Source organism: Orycteropus afer, unplaced genomic scaffold (genome assembly GCF_000298275.1).
Source record: "Orycteropus afer afer isolate SDZICR_OR568_19922 unplaced genomic scaffold, OryAfe1.0 scaffold00051, whole genome shotgun sequence".
Classification (NCBI taxonomy): domain Eukaryota; kingdom Metazoa; phylum Chordata; class Mammalia; order Tubulidentata; family Orycteropodidae; genus Orycteropus; species Orycteropus afer.
In genome coordinates this window covers 7,980,844-8,002,939 of record NW_006921638.1, presented here as the reverse complement: position 1 = coordinate 8,002,939, position 22,096 = coordinate 7,980,844, and the positions used below count along the sequence as shown (strand labels likewise).

Sequence of the window (22,096 nt, the reverse complement as noted above, 5' to 3'; positions counted from 1 at the left end):
TTTCCTCAGGTTAAGTTATGACCTAGATTTGCGGGGGGGCGGGGGGAGCATATCTGTCTTAATTTTGTTTTTACTTTTAAAGTTCAGATGTAGAAATTTGGGGAAATTGCATAAGCAAGATGAAAGAACAAATGTTCTTTAAATGTACCTGCCTCCTGCCACCTTCACTATCCATTCATTCTGGGAACTCAATAAACACATCAATTTCTCACTATTAATTTTGAAACATGGCATTACTAAAAGATATAAATCTCTACTGGGTAAAGTAATTATTATTTATGAAGCAATCACTGAACGAGTAAAATTTTCCACCACAAAGGAAAACAACTACAGGTAGCACTGATTTGTTTATCCTTTTCCAGTAAAAGAGTACATGACTTAAACTTCCCAAATCTGCTTAATGTTTTCAGTGAAGGGCATATAATTAATCTGAAAGGCTAGTTAGGCTGAGTGTAGACTACCAAACGTACACCGTAAATATAGTGGGGGCAAACATGCTAAATTACTCTATTTAATTAGATTGTAAATATGATTTATAAATCAACCAACATATGGAATCCCCAGGGAAGAGTAAGCAAATTTTCCAAATGAAACCCCAGCAATGGGCATGTAATGGAAATCTCATTTTTGAAAATTACTTTACCTAAAGATTCCATAAATAAGGGCTCAATCCATCAACCCCTGTTTCATGGGGATCTTCCAAAATTACAGCCTATGAGTTTTCTTTGCTCTAAAGAACTGTTCAAAATTCCTTCCTGAAGCAAACTATCTTCTACCTAATTTTGAGAACAAGATTCACTAATACAAAGTAAAATAGACCAGATTGCATACCTGGTATAAGGTACTTTCTTTGTTGAACTATTTTTAGAAAAAGACAGATTTCATCCCACTGACGTTAAAGGAAATTGGGAAAATACTTAAGATGGAATGTATTTCTAGTTGAGGTTATCACAAGAATGAATGAAGGTGGGCATCTTCATTTGACTTGTTCTAAAATGTTAAAAATGTATATTTGAGTGGCTATGTGGAGAAGCTGTTTTGGCAGAGGGCTAGGTTGTAAATTGTGTGAGGACAGGGATTTGCCTTAATCATCTTGGAATCAAGTAGATGGCATACAACAACAACAATGACCTCCCCATGAGACAGGACACATCAGAGGTGTTTCATAAGCACTGGTAACCTTAAGTTAGTGCGGGTTTGTTACAGAAGAAGATGTGATATTCCATCTTTAAAAAACAAAACTAGGCACCCTTTCTCACAGAATACGCATTACATTTTAAGTAAGCAAAATAAATAAAGCTGTTGGAAAAAGTAAATAAAAGTTCTAACCTAGGCATTTCATCATTTGATTTATGGTTGCTCCATTTATTCCCACTAGAGAAAATTGAAATGGATTAGTATAACACTTGTGACCATGAAAAGAAACTGCTATGACAACTGTCTGACAGAGGTTATGGACTGTTCTTCAAATTCTGGGAATTGTCTGCTCAACATTTTCTCTCTTGAAAAACAAGCAAATTACAGTGTCTAGTCCTCTATCTACAATCTTTCACCTATTCATCAGTCTTACATGGCCCTTCCCTTCCGATAAAACACATTCACTTGGCTTTATAATAATAAAGTAGATTTAGCCACAAATAGAGATGTGTTTCACCTGGAATTTCCACCTAGATAATCATAAGCAAGAAAAAGACTTCAGTCTGAAAATAAACATTATTTTCTCTCCTCTTTTGTGAAATCATTTTTCTGACTGGCATTCTTCCTTTCTTAATTTATTATGCAATGACTTGGTAAAACAAATCTGACAAAATGAAATGACGGTTGCAAACATGGTTTCAACATTCATCCAGAAAGATCTTAATTATGCATAGTTATCACATTGCAGATCAAATGTCTCTAAGGAAAAAACAGCTGCTATTTAAATTTTGTTTCTAAATTTTATATTTCAAAACTATATTAAAATTGATATGACACAAAAAATTGTAATTGCCTTTTCATTTTTTTTTAATGAAACATAATCATTAATTTTGTCTTAAAACACTACTGGTTAAAAGTTAACCAAGTCAAAGGATGTTTTTCAGAATGAATAACACTATGACTTTTAATTTTTTTATTTATGACTATTAGCATTTGCTTAAGATTTGATATTCTGTAATATTATAAAGAACTTACTGCCAAATTATTAACTTTACCTGTTATGAAAAAAATTCACCACAACTCCATTTATATGTTTGTGAGATCAATGTGTCTCTATGAACAGGCTATTTTTTTTTAAATAATACATTAGAAAATTGCATTCATGATTGTGAAATACTATTGTCCTTTCTAACACAATGCTCCATCAGGGTTTCAGATTAATTTTTGTCTCCATATTCAACTATTTTCACAATTTGTTTAACATTACACTTATATTATCTTAGATTCGTCTTTACAGACTATTATCCATTTCTGACATATAAATTCATAGCTAAATGCTAAATTACACTTGCTGTTTGAGTTAACATATACTATCCAAAAATGAAGATACTCAAATCTTATAAAGCAAACACTCAGATTAGAGCACCAGATATGCAATGCATTTTTTCTAAGTATGCCAACCTGTAGAAAACAGTTCAAGAATGACATGATTATTTATAAACTATTTTTTTAAAAAGGAGGCAACAGATATAGCCCAACCCCTAGGTTTCTCTATATGATGTTCTTTTGCTGTATGATTGTGTTCATAGGTATTTTAGGTTTTAAACAGAAGAGAACCAGACATTAAGAACCAGAGAACATTGTTGTCATTCAGAATTAGATAAGATTAGAGATTTCTACCTCAATATTGAATGGGGGAGGGAAAAAATTCAAAATAAAGATTATTTTCTCTCTATTCTCAAAGGTAGACAATTTGAATTTCTAGTGACACTATAAAATATGAATTACAGTGTAATATTAATGTTTATGATAAGTTTGAATCTTCCTAAGTTTTACAAACCAAAGATAAGACTCCCTCCAACTAAAATGTTCTAGTTACAAAGAATCAGACATCTTTTCTTTATAGTTTAAGCTGAAAATAGAAAATCCAGATTACAGTAATCAGTTGTACCTATAATCAATTGTCAATTCACCCCCTTTGGTAATTTTACAAATGTCTCTGGGACATAGTATGTTCTAAGCCCTATGGCTCTGAAGTCTTAATTTCCTCCTTTATATACTAAAATGAAACTGGTATTATATAATACTGCACTCTTTAATAAAAACTGAAAATACATGCAAAAAATTGAAATTTTTTTCTTTTTTTTTTTAACCAAAGGCCCTCAAAGTTTGTTCATAGTCCAAATGAAAAAAACATGTTATATGTAAGTTTACATTTTCGTTGGAATATACTGAAAATGTTTGACAAATAACACTGCCTCTAAATATTGGTAAGAGAAATGTAAATACATATATAACACACCTACCCTTTGCATGTTTGTCTATGAACAAATATTAATGTAAAAGTTCACCCTCAAGGAAATCAATGTTTAAATGCCAAAATTGCTCGCAAAAATGACAGTTTATGTGGCTACTTATTAGCACATCTTCAGCACTAAGCACCGTTTAGACCATTAGGATAGAGCACCCATTGATTTGCACTGTGATTAGAAATCTTCTGGTGTTTTGGAAACTTATATCCTTTGAATTCTCTTAATGCTTATCAATGCATAAAATTTGCACACTACAATTAAGAATTTTTCCACAGTTGAGTTTGCTATAACCCATCTTTTCCTTTGGGGGGGAAAAATTGTTTTCTTTCTTAAGTGCTTAGAGCAATATTTGAGTACTTATTTCTCTGAATTAATTTTATAAATCCAGGAATTTAGTGATTTGAGTTCAGTATATAAAAGATAATCAAATTTTCATGAATATAGAGTCAATTATTTTAAATATTTTAAATATAAATTTTAAATGTGTTATCAATTAGGTTTGAAGTGAATATGTAACCATTTCTAAACAAAGTTTAAAACCTAGGTCTATAATTCAAAGGAGTAAAAATGAAAAAAAACTATAAAATATTTTTGGGTTGTGAAACTGCTTTTACAAACTGAGCTTATCAGCTACATGTGGGAATTCAGACTAGTTTTCAACTATCCTTCACAATGTTATTCTAAGAAATGATGACCTAATAAAAATTACTGTAAAACTAATAAATGCTTGCTATTATGCTGAATGCTTTAGATAGACTCTATTGTTTGTAACAAAATGCCTTGACACTTTTACTGTGAGATCTCTCGGCAAAGAATAGTCTGATAAAAAATATCTTGTTTTTAAAAGCTATCTCTGCCATTTATGTTGTTGTTGTTATGTGCCGTCCAGTCGGACCGACTCATAGCGACCCCTCCTTGGGTTGCTGAGGCAGTATCACTATGGAAGTAGATTGCCCCACCTTCCTCCCGAGGAGTGGCTGGTGGGTTTGAACCGCCAGCCTTCTGATTAGCAGTCAAGTGCCTTAGGCACTAAGCTACCAGAACTCCCTGCCATTTATAAACACAGATAATATTTAATGAATGCTTATTGTGTGCCACATGGTTGCATTATGTCATTGAATCCTCACAACATCTCTTGAGGTTGGAACTATTACTTTGTCTCTTTACAGATGAAGAATTTAACTCTTTAAAGGGTTAAATAACTTACTTAAGAAACCATGGTGCCAGGGGATTGGAGCTCATAACCATTGTACCATACTGCTTATTCCCCCAGAACACCCAATATTTTGTTAAAATGATACACATCCTTATCATGTCTCACTGGCATTCTTTTCAGTAGAAAAAGTCTTAGGAAAGGCACTCTGCTTTCTGCTGTGTTTTTGTGATGAGAAATATGCCTTGGAAGAGCTACTAGCTGTATTGTGATTCTGTTTTAATAAAATAAGGGACGGAAGGAGTGGAGATGGTGTTTGTTAGAGAAAATCACCAGTTGAATTTCTTTTTACAAGTGAATAAAAGTAGCAAATTTCTTTTAATTTAAAAAGGTGGTTTTAACGATTAAGAAAGCATTAAAAGTTTAAAGATTTCAAAATAGTAAAACAGAAACTGGGCATATCGAGACTTTGGAATTGGGATTTAGAGTTAAGAAATTTGCAAAACGACTCAGCTCTGCTCAAGGTAACCGCAGTATGCCTTAATATCTTTTTCTTTCTCTTTTAAAAGTTTGGAACTCCTGACTCCGAGTTAGCGGTGAATTTAGACTCAAAATTCTTGGGCATTTGTGGTGGTGGCTGCTTAGCCTTTCTCAGGGGTTAAAAAAATGGGTGTTTTAATTTTTGTTTTGGAAAGTTGAGGGAGGGACAGAGGGAAAGAAATATTAAACGGTCCACAGACAGTCCGTATAATTTGAGGTTTTCTCACTAACCTCCCTTGGGAGATTATGATGTGACCTTTAATCGGGAAATGGTAACTGTATTAAGTATATCTAGTTTCCCCTCTTCCCCAAATCTCAGGACACGCCACGATTGTTCGTTTGCTGAGAGCCTCGGTCACGGAAATGTCAGATCGTGAGGACCTGGCAGCCCGCGGTCCCTGCAGGGCCCCAAACTCAGGGCGAGGGGTGGAGGCCGCTTCCCGCCGGCGCTGGCTTGAGAGGCCAAGGCCGCTCGGCCCTGCCTTTCGCATCTCCACTAAATCCAGGCCAGGTTAAGGGCGAAGGGCCTTCAGACACGGACTCCCCCTCCTCCTGAAGCCAAACTGGCCTGGAGGTACTTCCCGAGGCCGCTCCAGCCTCGCGGAGCGGCAGCGCCAAGGCCCACGTGCGCCGAGACGAGGCCTCGGCGCGCCTGCAGGGGAGGGCAGACACCCCAGCTCCGCCTCAAAGGTCAGGGCTTTGATCGAAGCCCCAATTCCTCTTCTCCGGGCAGCGACGGGTGGTCGGCCCCGGTCCCCTCGGCAAAGGCTCAAATTGCGCCTGAGGCCTCCATCGCCCTAACCCAGCCGCCACCGCAGCCCGAGCTGCGGGCAGAAAGCTCTCCTTCCTACCCGGCCCGACCCAAGCCTCCTCACCTGACCGTACTTGGCTTCCTGCTCCAAGGCTCCCTTCTCCAGCCCGTTCACCGCGTGCGGCGCGGCAGCAGGAAAGTTGTTGCGGCCCAAGCTGCTCCACTCCTCCACCTTGGGGCTGTGATAGGGGGAGCTGTCGCTCACTCCTGGGGAGGAGGAGAAGACGTCACACTGAAGGCCCAGTCTCCTACCACAGACAGGACCCGAACCGGCAGACTGAGAGCACGAGGGCTCCGACCTCGGGTCAGCCCCTTGCCCTCGAACTCCTGGGGGCGCTGGGCCTAGCGGTGGCAAACTCTGCTTCCAGCTCTGGGCCTGGGTCTATCTTTACTCGCACCACAGTAGGCCTCGCCAAGCCTTCACCCACGCCTGCGGGGACATTATTTTCTTTTTCAACCGGCCTTTGATTGCCTCCTCCTCCTCTCCTCACTCCCCTAGGAAAAGGAGTGGAAGAAACCTAAGAGATTTCCCAAATTTTCCCAAGTCGGGGAAAGGACTGTGAGGCTGGATGCGCCATATTCCTCTCTTCAGTGCCAACCCAGGGCCAAGTGAGGATTGACAAAAATCTGAGACTTGGGCCGGCTGGCCTAAGAGTGTCTGCCCTGGTATACAGCGACTTTCAGAAAAAATGCTCACTGCTTTCAGGATCTGGTATTTGTGTCAATAGATAGAACAAAAGGCCCTCAGATCATTTGCAAACAAGTAGCTAGATGATGCCTACAACACACACGCAAAGTATGCCTGCCTCGCTCTCTGCCTAGAGCATGCATAACAGACTGTCAGTGTATGGTTAATGCATATGACTCAGAAAAGAAATTTTACAGTTATCACTAAACCCCACAAATGGCAGTGCCAAGGGTACACGGCTTTTCTCGTTTGGTTTTTAGTACAAGAAATAGAGAAGATAAAAGGCTAGGAAACTGAAAGTAGAATGAAGTCTTGTTTAGAAAAGGAGAAAAACTATCCGTTGTCCTTTCTGTTCTTAATGGAGAAGCAAAGAAATGTACATGGTGTGAAGTGTTAGCACAACACTGACAGTTGTGCACACTGAATCCCTGGCATCTTTTTTGTGACCAAGTGTAATTTTAAACAGAAGATTGTTGAAACTATGAGGAATGCATTTGGTGTCTATGGGTGATGGAGCAAAGTGTGACAAAGCCATTGTAACTTGATTTAAACACTTCCATCTGACACAGTGCTTGGAAGAAATGATCATCTTGTAAAGAGCATTATATTCGCAAATATGTAAAAAAGAAAGAAAGTTGTTTAAAGCTTGCACTCAGCATCAACAATATCTGGAATTAAGAGTTGCTCCTCTCCATAACCCAATACCTTCTCAGCTGATATTTGTTCTGATTGTAGGAATCCCAAGGGAAGAAAAGTTTTCTTTTCAACTCTGTCTTTTTTTCCCCCACTATTCTGCCTTTACCACCACCACCACCACCCAAGAATTAGAATGTCTTCCCATTTGCATCAGGAAATCTTGTTGGGGTGCACAGCTGCCTGTCTCTCCTTGCCTTCCCAGACAAAAGGCAGTCGTTGGGCACAAGCCTGAAGTTATCTTAAGAAATTGAGATCCCCCTGTGAGCCCCCATTTCTGCTGATCTCACACTTTCCCATGAACAGGGGCTTCCTTTAAATGTCAGTGAGGTCAGTTTATCCTATAAATCAAGGGCAAATTCTGTGCAACTAAAGCTCCACCCAGCTCCAAATAAGACAAAACTGGGCTCTTAGAAGATCCTGTAAATCCACAGAAAACAAGAAGATGAGAAATCAGGTCCCATTTTAATTACTTATAAAGGGATAATTGTGCCAATGCGGTGACAACCAAGAAAGGCAGGAATTAATTAAAGAAACAATGTTCTCCCTTTCCTATTTAACTTTTCCTCTGGCTTTTAAAACTTTGGACTGAGAAGTTAAGGAGATAGGCTCTCAACCTCCATAAAGATTTACTGTCTTAGAAGCCAACTTGATTTTCCTATCTCTCAAAAACGAAAGAAGTGCAGTTTTTTTTTTTTTTTTTTTAACCGTAAAAAGAAAACAAACTCAGGTCTCCTGCGGAAGTTGGACTGGGGAAGAGAGCTCTGGGAGTCATTCTGACCACGCAGAAAACACTCTGACGACTCGGCAAGGTCAGAGGTGAGCATTGGAAGAACAGTAGGGTAGCATCGCTGAAAACACTCAGGGACAACGACATGTCCTCTCTTATTCCAACGGACCGGCAGGCTCAGGACAAAACGGGGAAAGAGAGAAGAAAGGAAGGCAAGGAATTAACATGCATTTTTTTTCCATTGCCTCGGTGATTGGTGGGAGCTCTGGTGGCATAGTACCTAAGGCATTTGACTGCTAACAAGGCTGGTGGTTCAAACCCACCAGCCACTCCTCAGAAGGACCATTGGGCAATCCACTTCCGTAGAGATACTGCCTCTCAGAAACCCAAGGAGGGGTCGCTATGAGTCGCATCCGACTAGACGGCAGTGAGTTTGGTTTTTGGTTTTAGTGATTGGTGCCATTGCCTAAAATACATATTGAAGTCTGTTTAGGTACAGAGAGAACGATTAGATCAAGAAAGAGATAGAAGTAATAAAGCAGAAAATTAGTCCCGGAATGAGCAACATGCAAGTTACTAGGAGTAACTTCTGGACCTCCATTTCCGAGGAAAATGAAGTGAAGCATAAGAATGAAACCAATTAGGTGACATTTGAACTTCCTGCCTGAACAAATTTGGCCTGATGGCCAGAACCCGAGAAGGACTGTGCAATTTCCCCAGCGTGCCGGACTCCTCGCGGCCGCATGTGCTCCCGGAGCGAACTGCCTGCAGCGGCGTTTGCAGCCGGCGGCCCCGAGCCCGCTCCGGCCTCCCGGGCTGGGCCCCAAGTCCGGCCCCGGCCGCGCTCTCCAAGCCAGCCAGCCCGGCTGAAGCTGCTGCTCAGCGGGCGGGGGAGGGTGGAAAATGCGAACCATGTGTGGGAGATGGGGGGATGTTATGGGTCTGGTAGTCTGAGTTGAGGTAGGAGACTGTGTGTGGCAAGGAAACGAGGGACATGAATTTCAAGTTAATGAGAGCAGGACACCTCCCCCCGGGAGGACTCCTTAATTTCCAAAGGAAAAAGCCTCAGGGGATAGAACAGACAGAGGCCTGGAGGACTCAGATAAGGGAACTTCTGCCAAGGAGAGGCTCTGCACACTCACTCTCGGAGGTGTCCTTACCTTGGTCGGTGATGGAGCGGATGCCCAGTATGTCGGTGACAGAGTGCGAGGACGGCCAGGTGCGCGCCATGGCCACTGAGCCAGGGATGGCGGGCACCCCGGGTGGCGTGGGCACCTTGGCGGCCGCTGCCGAGATGGGACTAGGATACGAGTAGATGTGGTTGTAGGGAAGCGCGGGCTGCGGCGCCGGCTGGTGCTGCTTATATGATTCGTAGTGGCTCTGCTGGGCCAGGTTGCCGATCTTGTTGCGCAGGATGCGGCTGATGGAGCTCACCGAGGGCACGTTGTATTTGTCGCACACTCCGTCTGCCAACAGGCGGTCCCGAATCTCCCAGGCGAAGATACCAGGGTCCCTCTGCTTGTAGGTCCGGATGTGTTTCACCACGGTGGGGGTGGTGACCCGGGGCTTGCTGCCCCCGATGGCCCCTGGCAAGATCGAGCCAGTCTCGTTATAGCGTGCCAGGATCTTGCTGACACAGCCGTGCGAGACTCGTAGCTGGCGGCTGATGTCACACGGTCGGATGCCCAGTTGGGCCAGTTCCACGATGCGAAGCCGGATGGCGTTGGGCAGTGGCCTCCCGTTCACAAACACTCCTCCCAACTGGTTCACTTCCCCGAAGGCTGGCTCTGCAAAATGAACACACGGCGCGCGGGGACGCGCACCCGCCGCTTGGGACAGCTGCCTGTCACTCGGCCTCCGCGCGCGTCCGGGGGCAGGGCGAGCCCACTTGCCCCGGAACAAGGACAGCAGCTGTCCCCAAATCATACGGTCCACGAACCTCGACGAACGGCCCAAAGCCGCAGCAGTCCGGTCAGGCCCCCTGTCATCCCCGACCAGCCGGCGGCGGTAATAGGCAAGTAAAAGCGGTGAGACGCAGGGACAATCCAAGTGTTCAAAAGTCTCTGAACAGGAAGGGAAATTGGTCTTGATACCAACCGGCTTGGGCTCGCCTGCTCGGACCTAAAGTCCTTGATCTACTTCTCCTCGGTCCCAGAGCCCCGCCCGGGGATCCCGCAGTCAGACAAGGTCTGGGAGAAGCTAGAGAATTTTTCTGTTTTGTTTGCGCGTGTGTGAAACAAAATTTGGTCTGCCACTAGGGCTGCGGGACTCGCTGATGCCGTGGCTTCCTTCCCTTAAAATCAAAAAATGGCATCAACAACGACCCAGCAGCCAGCGATCAGAATGAACTGCTGTGCACCGATGACCCTTAGCGTGTTCCTACAACTTGTAGAAACGCGAGCAAAGTCAATAAGGAGAGTGCGAGCGCTCAGTAGTGCGCGCCCGCGCGCCCGCGTCCTCCCTCCTCTCGCGCCCTCTCTCTCGCTCGCTCGCTCCCTCCCTCCCGGGTTCTGACAGCGTCCCCCGCGGCCACTCACCCATTGCTCGGAGCAGTACACCAACTGAGCTCCCAGAAAGAAACTTTTTGCGCGGCCTCCGTGGACCGGCCTATCCTTGCCCCGGACCGCCGATGCCTCCGCTTTCCCCGGAGAGGAGGCGGCGAGAGTGCAAAAGGAAGGAGTAAAAGGAAGTCTGCGCTGGGATGAAAGAGGCTTGAGTTCTGCATTTCAATCTGAGCAGCAACGGGGGCTGGGTTGAGTGGGGCCGGGCGGCTCGGTCTATCACTCACTAGGGACACACCCCCAAAGAGGCGGGCCCAAGGGCAAGCTGCGAGGTGACTGGTGCTAGCCGTTGAGCGACAATGCAGTCCGGGAAACTCCTTCCGTTGTCTCTTTCAGACTTGCTCTGCACCTGGGTGACTAAATACAATGAAAATGGGTGTTTGACATCTTCCCAGGGGTAACGTAAACAAACGGCAAAATCAGGCTGGCAAATACGCTGAATAAGCAAATAAGAGCGTTTGTCCCAATTTGAGTGACTCAATATGTAAGGTGACTGAGGAGACCTGTTTAGGGAAATGAGGGACGTCTCTAGATTGAAGTTAAAGCTCTAGGTGGGAGGAGGGCGCCAACTGGTTACTAGACGAATCTTAGAATAACCTGTCACGAAGGCCTCCAGGAGACTGTCAGAAGGGAAGTGCTGTCACCAACCGACCTTACCCCACTCCAGTCCACTCCAGGTGGCGAGAGCGCAGGTGTAAGAAGGTAGGCCCAGTGGAGAGACTCGTAGGTCGCACGGAGGCCGAGCCAGAAGCAGGGGCCCTCCGGCGGTCGGCTTCCAGCGGCGGTCACCCATTGGGTTCATTCGGGATCGCAGGGCCAACCTTTGCCATGCAGTCTCAAGGCAGGGATCGCGCGTGTACCGAGAACTTCGGGTGAATGCGTCCCGCGCTCCACCATGGTCAGCCACCAGGCTGGGCCTCTGGGCCTCCGCCCTAACATTTGCCTGGGTTCTCCCCTCGGGAGCCACCTCCAAGGGGTTTTGTTTAAATATGAAAGTGACCTGGTTCAAAGAATGTGAACACACATGTATATCCTGCATCTTCCATTCGGCTACTGAAGGTCCTGAGAGTCTTCCAACTTCTGAATTTTCATTTTCATTCTCTCTAGATCTAATCTAAAGTGTACAATGCGCATTTTGACTCTCAAAGTTACCCATATCTTGAGTATGGGTTGTGGGGAATATGAATCAAAATAAAAACAAGATAAGAAACTTAAAAAAAAAAAAAAAAGGCGTTTGTACAGCTCCGGATAGAGCTACTGCTACTTGACAGTCACAAAGCTCCATCTTGTGCACACAAGATTTAGACTGACCCTTCTACAACCCTGAAGGGTGTTGTGATGGGGGTCTTATACACAGGAAAACTAACTGGGCCCAGATACTGGGCCAATAGATGACAGAAACCCGGGGAAAATTACTGATAGGCTGTGCTTCTTGAAACTAAAGTGATGCACCGCACTTGGTGGTGAGGGAGCATTCTAAGGTCCAATTTAGAGGTGTGGAGGATTTGAAAGAAAAAAGAAAGGTGGGTGAAAAAGCACCCTTGATGCTTTTTAATCAAGATCTTGTGTGAAGTTTCACAACTAGAAATCGTACTTGAACTTGCCCTTCTACTTGGCTTTTTTGTCTTTGAACTTGGTTTTAAATCTTCTTGAAGTTTGACTTGATAGCAATTTGGTCCTGGTATGACCCCCAATACCTGTTGTGTGGCACCACCTGGACCTTTACGACACCGAGGGCCTTGGGGAATGCAGGATCTTTGAATCAGCGGCTCCTTCTTGGGGCTAGAGTGCAAATTAGCTAAGACTTCGCGACATCTGAAGACAGCTTACGACTTGGCTTTAGGCTTTGCATTTTTGTTCATCGAAGTAATGAACATACTCGGCTTCTTGATCGAGAATTGCCCCAAACTACACACACGCACGCACACACACACACCACACAGACACAAACTGAGACTATAGACTTGGCGCGGACTCTGTGCTGGTTCAGTGCGCCCAACGAGCGCCTTGTGGACTCTGCAGGCCTGCGATGCCGCTGAAAGGCTGTTCGTCTTCCGGCTGGCAAGGCAAGATACAGAGCACTGCTGACCTGGAAGCTCTGCGAGGGCAACACAAACCCAGAGTGATCTTAAGACTTGTATGATTTGGAGCTCCGGTGGCCAAGTGACCTAACCCGCAACTTCCTCTTGTTTGCCTTCTATTCCCTCAGCTGCCGCACATTATAGCACCCTTGCACAGGTCCGCTACCATCTCTCAGTTTCCACCTGCTGGACTTGGCTGTGACTATGAGTGACCTCAGCCGCCACGGACCCGCTGTAACGCACTGGCCAAGTCCTGAGCAAGTGTCCCCGCCATGCCCCGCGCAGACCCCTTCCTGCTGGCAAGCGCGGGTTCTCACGCACCTGGCTCGGCGCATTCTGGAGAGTGCGCGCGGAATCGGTGCGCTGGGGCACCAAGTACCCGCGATATGACTCTGGGACCTGGAGGAGCCAACACTGCAGAGGACAGGCGGAGGTGGCCTGATCCAGCAGAAGGAACTGATGCTAAATCTTCCCGAGGGCCACACGAGTGTGGGAGCGAGTAGCGTGAGCAAGAGACGGCTAACCCCAAGCCGCTGACTCGAGGGATGCGGGCGAGATAGAACACTGAAGGCCAGTAAGACCAGACAGTGGGCGAAGGGATGCAGGACTGTGAAAAAGCTGAGGTCAGCGCCCTCCCCTCCGTAACTGCCCGCTGTGGACCCAGGAGATCACACAGGGGTCGGAAATTTTTCGAATAAAAAGGGGAAACTTAGGAACAAAACCAAAACACAATCAGTAAGGCCTACAGCTGACTCAGACAAGGAGAAGCCAAACGTCCTTCCCTCGGTGCTGGCAAGGCCTCCTCCCAGGGGCGACCCGTTCTCTGGGTAAATATTTACTCAGTGAGAGACTGGAAGCTGGCGAGGCCGAGCATGTGAAGGAGGGGGCTCCATCGAGTGGGGGACCCCGCACGCTCTGCACTGGCCGGGATGGACCTGTACACCCCCGTGGGGAGCCGGGGCCCCAGACTTCAGGGGCGGCTCGGCTGGGGTGAGCGGCGGGGGAAGCTTCAGTCCACAGCGCGCCTCCGCTGGACTCGCGCCCTGCCCAAGCCAGATGCTGTTAAGTCTCCATAAATCTGTCAGCGGTCCCAGTGCCGCGGGCGGTCACCTGTGGCGCCCCCCTACTGGCCTCAGCGCGGTCTTAGGAGAAATGCGGAGAGAGAATACGAATCTAGCTCCTTCTGAGGCCTCGGGCGCGCAGCCTGGCCGGGTGCTGCAGGCTGTGCTGGGCGCAGAGCGCCAGCCCCTCGCTCTCAACCTGGACCCCAAGCTGAGCTGCTCCGCCCGACTCCCGTTTCTCCCGGGCGGCGGGGCGGCGATGACCACTGCAGCTCAACAGGCGTGTGTGCACGGGAGGGGGTCTCAGTAGCAATTCTGAGCAACAGAGCTAGCGGGGGGAGGGGGGAAGGGTACTGAGCTGATTCCTCCAACCTGCTGGGGACGGACTGGATCCCACCCCACTGTGCCCGCCTCCCGATCACCCTGAGGAGCTCCAGGGATCCAGAGACTGTCAGAGGTTGAGCTCCGGGACTTGGGGTTTTCTGAGCAGAGTGACTTCTTCCAGTGGTCTGAAGGGAAACGCAGTAGAGAAGAGACCTAGGGTCTGGTTCCTTCACAGGAGTGGCGTAGTCTCTTCCGGGGTGAGTGCCAGTTTGCGCCGCGCAGACAGAAGAGGCCCGGTTTCTCCAGATCTTGCCAAACCGCGCTGCCAACGCCAGAGCCGCGGGCTCCAACCCCTAGCGGCCCACAGCCAGGCCGGGCCTCTCCGGGTCAGCTGCGGCTTCTCCACCCACTCGGCCTCCCAGCGACTGCGGCCGCATGAGGCAGCCTTCCGCCAGGGAGCGTCCAGCGAGGGCTGCCGGAGCGACCGGCGCGTGGAGCTGCGGCAAAGGGACAGCCAGCCAGAGGGCTGTGGAAGAGACAGCGCGCGAGGACCCTTAGTCCCAGCCAGGCGCGCGGGGAGCGCCACACACTGACCTGATGGCGGGGACTTCGCGGGGCACGCGACCAGGCACACCCGCCCAGGGAGAGAGTGCAGAGTCCCGAGAGCAGCCGAGCGTAGCCGGAAGATGCTCGAGGGTCGCTACCGCCTGCCAGCCTTTCTGCCTTCCAGCCGTCAGAGTTCACGGTTCCAGAGCTTTTCTCCAGCACCGCAGGGTAGTGAGGGCGACCGGCGGCAGGGTTTGGCCCAAGCGTTGAAATTCCTCCCGGCGCGCGGCGGGTCCGCCAGCCGCCAGTCCCAAGCGCGCGGGCCGGGGGATCCGGGGACGAGCGCTCAGGGCCGGCTTTCTCTTTCCGAGGGCAGGGGAGGGGCCTGTTGCCTCCCGAAACCCGCTTTTAATTCTCCGCCTGCCTGTTTCCGATCACCCGGGGTTGGTTTTTCTGTTTGCTCACTCCTTCTGTTACAATAAAAACAATAGACATTTCTTTTCCGTTTCCCCGTATTAGCGTCACTCAGTAATTGTTCTCCACCCCGCCCCCCTCCCCGTGTTGAAGGCAAGCGGGGTTGCTGGTACCCTCGCACTGGAAAGTTTCCGAGTATATAAGCAAAGCTTCCCTAAAGACTTTAAAGTAAAAATAAATAACGGCCCTGGAAATTGCGGTGACCCTAACATCACTTTCTGAACGCAAATTACACCCATTTTTCAGTTTTCAACAGAGGAATTGCTTTCAGAACAGCGAAGAGTCCCGTGTGATATGGTTACGTTTGTTTATTAAATCCGCAAATGAAAGAGAACACATTTTTGTGCAAGGGGGCAAAGCTCAGAGCTGCTGGGCCGACCGAGTTCGAGCAAGGATGGGGGGCAGGGGTAGGGAGGGGCAAGAAGGAGGGGGATTTGGCCTTGAAAGGGACGCAGCAACCGCAGTAGTTGTGAGGCTCAGTGACAGGAGGACACCTTCCCGTTGTCACTCTACAGCCTTGAGCTGTGGCGGGTGGAGAGAACTGCGGCTGCTGGAGGCAGGGTTGCTGGTTTGCTTTGTGTTCTCAAAGGACAGCTGTTTGAGGCCCTGCCCTCCGCACTGCAGGCACCCATGCAGAGGCAGCGGTGCTGCCTCCTTTGGAAGACAAACGTTCGCTTAAAGGCTATCTGGAAAAGACAATCTGGAACCAGGCCGCGCCTCTCAGCCATCTTTTCGGACACACATGTGAAGCCCCTCAGACCCCCCATTGTGGCTCAGATTATGCTGAGTGCAGCTTTATCGTGAGGTCCCTCTTGCCTGCTGACCGAAATTTCCAGCCCTCTGGCCAGAGGGTCGGGCCATGCCCACTTGGATCCAAACACCAGCTGGGCCCGACTCTGCCGACTGAGGGGACATCACGCCCCAGACGCAGTTTACCCCGTCTGAGGAGCCAGAATCAACGCAGGCCGCAGCCGTAGTTCTGGGCATGTGCATTTCTCCGTTTTCCGTGGCACGGAGACCCAGATTTGCTCAATGCGCGGCTCCCTCGGATCGCGGGCGGCGCAGTGTCCCCTCCAGTCGCCCTTTCTCGCGCCCTGTTTGGTGAGGCGTTGCGCGCTGAGTGTAGATAGGGTGCGGGAGACGTTCGGCGCCGCGCAGTCAAGGCTAAGGACGTCCGGCCTGCCACCTTTTGCGGACTCACGTCACCTCCTACCAGCCCTGCGTTGGTCCTGAAAGAGGAGACCTGTGCTGCACTGTCCTCACCATCACTGGGAAAACAGGAAGCAGGGGCTAGGAGCAGAAGGTCAAGATTAGGGTTATGCAAAATTTCCCGCAGTTTTGAAATCTCTGCTCCCTTCTCCCGCAGTCGCCGCACCTCGTCACAGCGCCACCTTCAGACAGCAGATGTGATCGCGCTCCCACCGTAATTTTTGCTAAGATTGATTGAGAAAGTCCTTTGAAAACCCATAAAACTGATCCCAAAAATATCAGATTGCTCCTGCGGTTCCCCCATCAGCCTTAACTCTCCACTGGGCTCCAAAGCCCCATGTCTTCTCCACCAGACTCCAAGACAAACTGGAGCATCGGCTTTTCCAACATCCTTCGGGACCGGATTCCTTGAGAGTCCCTGTTGTTGTTGTTGTTGTTGTTATGTGCCGTCGAGTCGGACCCGACTCATAGTGACCCCTCCTTGGATTTCCGAGGCAGTATCACTACGGAAATAGATTTCCCCGTCTTCCTTCTGAGGAGTGGCTGGTGGGTTTGAACCGCCAGCCTTCTGGTTAGCAGTCAAGTGCCTTAGGCACTATGCTACCAGAGGTCCTATTGAAAATCCCTAGGCGCTGCTTAGGACCACCAACCGTGAGCTGTCCTCACGCTAGGGCGGGAAAATCGGAGACTTCAAAGGGGCTTCGAGCGCGAGAGGGAGGTGATAGGTCCAACCTTCTTCAGCTCATCCTACCATTTGCTGAGGGCCACAACGTGCCAAGCATTCCCAGAAATTACCTTCTCCAATCTTCACAATAACTTTGGGGAGGAGGTATTATGCGCCCATTTAACAGCAGAGAAAACAGAGGCTTAGATTAAGTAAAACACACAAGAGACATGAAATGAGGTCTCACGGTAATTAAGAGAACAAAAGTGGGGTCCGAATGCCCCTATGCCCCAGTGCCTTTGCTCTCCCTCATCATTTCCCTGCGCTGCAGGAACAGCTTTCGCCTACCAAAAAGTGTCTGCACAGCAAGCAGACACTCCCCCTCCTCTCGCCTACACGCCTTTGAAAACAGAAACCCCTGGAAGGCCGCAGGAAGAGCCTAAGGCGAAAAGGGTCTGGCACCCGAGACCTCCCTGCGGGAGCACACTCAACCCGCTCAACGCTCAAAGTCCGGGTTGACCCGGCTGAGCCGCGGGTGCCCAGCCTCTCCCCTCCTACTCTGGCTACTCCAGGCATGGAGGCGCGGGCTACAGCGACTGGGGACACAGGCAGCCTCCCTTGGAGACGCCGTGGCCCAGCCGCAGCCAGAGAAGTATAGCGAATACCGGGAAGCATAAGGGGATGCCTGCTCTTCCCTGGCATTTGTTCATCGACTGCCAGTTCTTGCCCATTGATTGGGTCCCCGTAAGCTCTCAGCGAACCACCTGGCGCAGAAGAAACCCACGTTTGTCTGGTTATTCGTTCTGCTGTGTGCCTGTGTGTGTTTCTTTTAAAGACCACTATAGTAAGAACAAACCGGGAGGAGCTGAGATGCAATAAAATTAGAACCCTTAATTAGCACGGCCAGCTGGGCCTGAGTGATTCTGAAGCGCGCGACGTCGCGCTTCCTTCCCCGAGTCCCCGCTGCAGTTGCACTCTTCTTCCTCTGAAGTGCATCTTGGAGTCGGCTCAGATTCTTTCGTTATCATAATAGAGGGGAGAGACCAATTATTTCATTAAAAAAATAATGATGACCAAGAGATTTTATCCCCCCATCCCCTGGGAGAGGTGGTACCCAGAATAAAAGGGAAAAAGCCACGAGATTGTTAGAAGTAGGGGTCGCTTTGTACACTTTTGGAAAAAACGCGCTCTATCCGAGGCAGGCGCGGAATTCACTGCGGTTGTTCCTTGGTGTGTGCGGAGGCACGGGGCGCCTCAGGTTCAGGCCAAAGACCTGGACTGTGAAACCCAGTTCGGTGTTTTTAAGTTTAAGCTTGAAACTTAAATTTCAATTAGGACTGAGCAGGATCTTGCCGCACTCATCTTTCCCGTGGTCACCAGAAATCTGCAGGCCGGTAGGAACCTGCCCGCACCCTTGGGACTGGGGCCACGTGTTCCAGCTGACTCTGTGTGGAACGCTAGGTTCCCAAGCCTCACATCTTCTTCTGTCTAGACTGGTCCTTCCAGAGGCTAGGCGGGCTGGCGTAGGCCTTTCTGTCCATAGGCGGTCGACCCCAAGGGGCGCAGCTGCTGGAACCAAACCGTACCCCTTCTGCCCGCTTCTGCCAGCGCAGTGTCCTGCTGTCTAAAAACTCTACCCTCAAGGCGACCAGTAAAAGACCTGGGCCTCTCAGTTCCCCCGCCCCAGCTGCAGCTTTCGAGGCAAGATGTGTGTCAGACTGACCTGATGCGAACACAGAGTACAGACATCTCTCCGCGGACAGGGCTGGTGGGGAGTTCTGGGGAAATTGCCGAAGGATCTAACAAGGTTGTTTTCAGTGTGTATACACAGGCTGAAGAAGAGGGCTGTAAAAATGAAATAAATGCGACCTCTTAAAAGCGTCTACACTCTTTTCTAAGGCAAGAGAGAGAACACATGACACATCTTTGAAGAGTAAACGAATCTCTCCAGTAGATATAACGTGGGTTGCTGGCGTTTTTTTTTTTTTGTGTGTGTGTATTTATTTATTTGATATGAGCGAGAAGGAAAAAATAATACTTCTTTTTTTTTCATTCGAATGAAATGTTTCAAAATTAATACAAATTAGTCTGAAATACTCTTCAGGAAAACCCAAACAAGTGCTTTTGGTTTCATTCAGTAGTGCAATGGTCACTGTGAGTGAACTTGGAAAGAAAATATATTTTTAAGTTTGCCTATGCTGTAAAGAAATTTGCACATTTAAAAGCGATTCAGATTTTTTTTTTTTAAATGTGTACAAAGATGTTTAGGTGCATATCTTAATCACTTTGGTTGGGCACTTAATAAAAAATCATTAAATTATAAGGATGGACATAATAGAAACAAAGGAGAAAGAAATTTCCTGTAGGATGAATTTAGGAAAATAAAGGCTTTCAGACAATAACAACTTTTTGTGTTTTATCCTAGTCCTTACAGTTCTGTGTTATTACAATTCTTACAAACGCAAGCACTACAATTTGGGTTCTGTTGCTGCACCATCTCCAGCCTGCAGGTTTAATGGTTGCAGGGGGAGAGGAAAGATTGCAACATCAGAGATTAGCACCAAAAATGCTGGGCCAGTGTGCTGTGTATAATGCCTTAACCTCAGGTAGGCTGCTGTACTTGACAGACTCCCAGAGTAAAGAGAGGATTGAGGGAAGAAGGCTGGTTCCACTTCCTGCATGATCACAATAGCCCAAGACAGTGACTGACCAGTGAGCTACATCTTAGAAGGGTACAAACCAAGGTCATGGCCATGGGGAACCATTAAAAAGCTCCCTAGCACCTTCTTGCAGGACCAGAGGTGTGAATCTGATGTTCTGCAAAGCTGGCAACACAAATTCCCTTAGTAGTTTTTATTGCCTCTGCGAGTCCTATCTAACTCCTTTGGGATTTCGTTCTGCCCAGCCACATGGTTCCATTCTTGGAGACGAGCCTTTCAGTGGGGGAGAAATAATGATCCCATTACTCATTGTAAAAAAAAACCCTCCAGTAATGCCAGTTTAGGGCTAAAAATTTAAACCCCTGAAAGTCAGGAAATAGAAATGTTAAAATTCTTTTAGTCAAGTTAAATCACCCTGCTGCATGAGCTGTGTAACGCATAGGACATTTACAAGCCTCTCCAGCAAGGCTGTTCCAGGAACCAGGCGCTGTCTCGGCGCTGCTTAAAGGAGAGCACTGTAGTGCCATTGGACTGGGCCTATTTTCCATTTGCACTTTGAATGTTTTTTTCCAGTAGATTTCAGTAGTTACTTGCTAGGTGAAAGTACTGCACTGCATGTGTTGGTGAGTGGAGTTAAAGCTTCCAAAAACCAAATTAATTTGTAGGTAACAAAAAGCCAACTCAAAACAAGACAGAGGCATGCTGTAAATGTTTACATGCTTCCTAAATCTTCCAGATACTAAATCCAGAGAGTTTTATTATTCAAAACTATGCCCCAACTCACATAAAATGAAGCCCTTGAATGGTAGCTGCTGTGAGTGGGTGTATTTTCCTTATCACTGTCCCAATTATTTTTATTTTAAAACACTTATATACACCCATAGCCTTCCCAAGAGGAGACCATAAAGTAGAGAGATGTGTTGTTTAAGTTCTGTGCTGGAATTTCATACATTGCTAAGTTAGTTATGAACTATAGCTTCCAGAAAGCATCTCCCCCACCCTCCTTCTTAAAATTTAAGGTAGCCAAAAACTGTGCATGAATTTTCCTTTACAATCAAATTTGTCTAAAACATTTTAGCTGCTGAGCAAAATCACTTGAAGACTTTGTTTCTCAAGAGCTCTTTATGTTAAAGGGGAACAACAACAACAAAAATAAAGAGAAAACAGAGGGTTAATCTTGTGAAGTTGTGTGTAAGATGAGTCGTAGCTCATGGCCACACATGCACATGCTCCATGAGTTTCATCATGGAACTGTTAAGGTACACGAGGGGTTTGGGGGGATAAAGGTATTAGGTGCATAGGAGGTATTATTATTTCTATTAGAGCAAATTAGTCTCATTGAGGAAAATATACCCTTGAGGTAAAATATACATTGAATTCTGTAGAAGGAATGAATAACATACACTTAGATGATGCTACCTACATAAAAGCTGCATCCCCCCCCCCCCGCCCGCCTCTTCAGGGAAAGTTTCTGTGTCAATAGAAATGATGAGGGCAAAACTATGCAGTCTATACATGTCACCAGCTCAAGGCATGGTTTGAGATTTCACAATGCTATCAGCCAGCTGTCCAAAAGATCTTCAAACAAATGTATTTGTAAGGCTCCCAAGACATGCTTCTCATTATGTAGTTAAGTCTCAATGAATCAGATCACTATGTAAAACAAGGGTGGATGAAATTTGAAGGAGCACATAGTATCTCATGAACATTTTCTAGTGACCTGCTCCTCTCTGAGTGGATAATTAAGATAAAGAAGTGTGTTTTTTAAAAAACAAATTTTTACCTTAAAACCATTTTTTAAAATCCACTTATGGCTTTTGCACAGGGAGACAGCTCAGGGCGCAGGAGACTATGAAGGGATGGTCACTGGGAAGAGGTAACTATGGGGAGGAAGTGGGAGGGGAGCTGTTGCATTGTGGTAAACTGTGGTCAATGACATGAGACAAAGTATATGTGAACTGCTGTATGGAAAGTGAATTTTCTCTGTAAATCTTTACCCAAATCACAATTTAAAAAAAATCCACTTATGTATTTTTTTCATTATTCCTCTATAATATGTATAGGAAGGAGCTTAGAAAGGTGAATTCCAATGGATGCTTCTTAGTAATGAAGATTTCCAGGTAAATATAATGCTTATATGGAGCTGAATGGAGATCATTCGTGATTTATGAATATGCAGTAGTGAAAATCAACACAAAGAATTCAAATTGCCTTCATAGGTGGTAAAGAATAATTTGAGAAGGAAGATAAAGAAGGAAAGGGAATGTACTTTTGTTACTGACCTAATTTTTTAAAGAACTCTTTTTCCTCATTGTTATCAACCCCTCCAGGCATCTGGGAAAAGCAAAATGAATACTGAGATTAATAGCAGAGGGATATAAGCATGATGAATTAAATTTATTGCTGTTGTTGCTACAACATACATTGGCCATAAGTTTGTGTCTGTCTGTAT

At 47.0% G+C, this 22,096-nt stretch overlaps 1 protein-coding gene across 1 annotated transcript in view; it reads right to left on the bottom strand.

Moving 5' to 3' along the window:
* Nucleotides 1-12,980, bottom strand: part of PAX9 (paired box 9) — a 24,816-nt gene extending 11,836 nt beyond the window's left edge. The window contains exons 1-5 of the mRNA XM_042780653.1: nucleotides 12,936-12,980; nucleotides 12,577-12,723; nucleotides 11,283-11,739; nucleotides 9,225-10,127; nucleotides 6,018-6,160 (exon numbers count right to left, since the gene is read on the bottom strand). Coding sequence (XP_042636587.1) covers nucleotides 6,018-6,160; nucleotides 9,225-10,127; nucleotides 11,283-11,739; nucleotides 12,577-12,723; nucleotides 12,936-12,980 — 1,695 coding nt within the window. The remainder of the gene's footprint in view (nucleotides 1-6,017; nucleotides 6,161-9,224; nucleotides 10,128-11,282; nucleotides 11,740-12,576; nucleotides 12,724-12,935) is intronic.
* Between the last annotated feature and the right edge of the window lie 9,116 nt (nucleotides 12,981-22,096).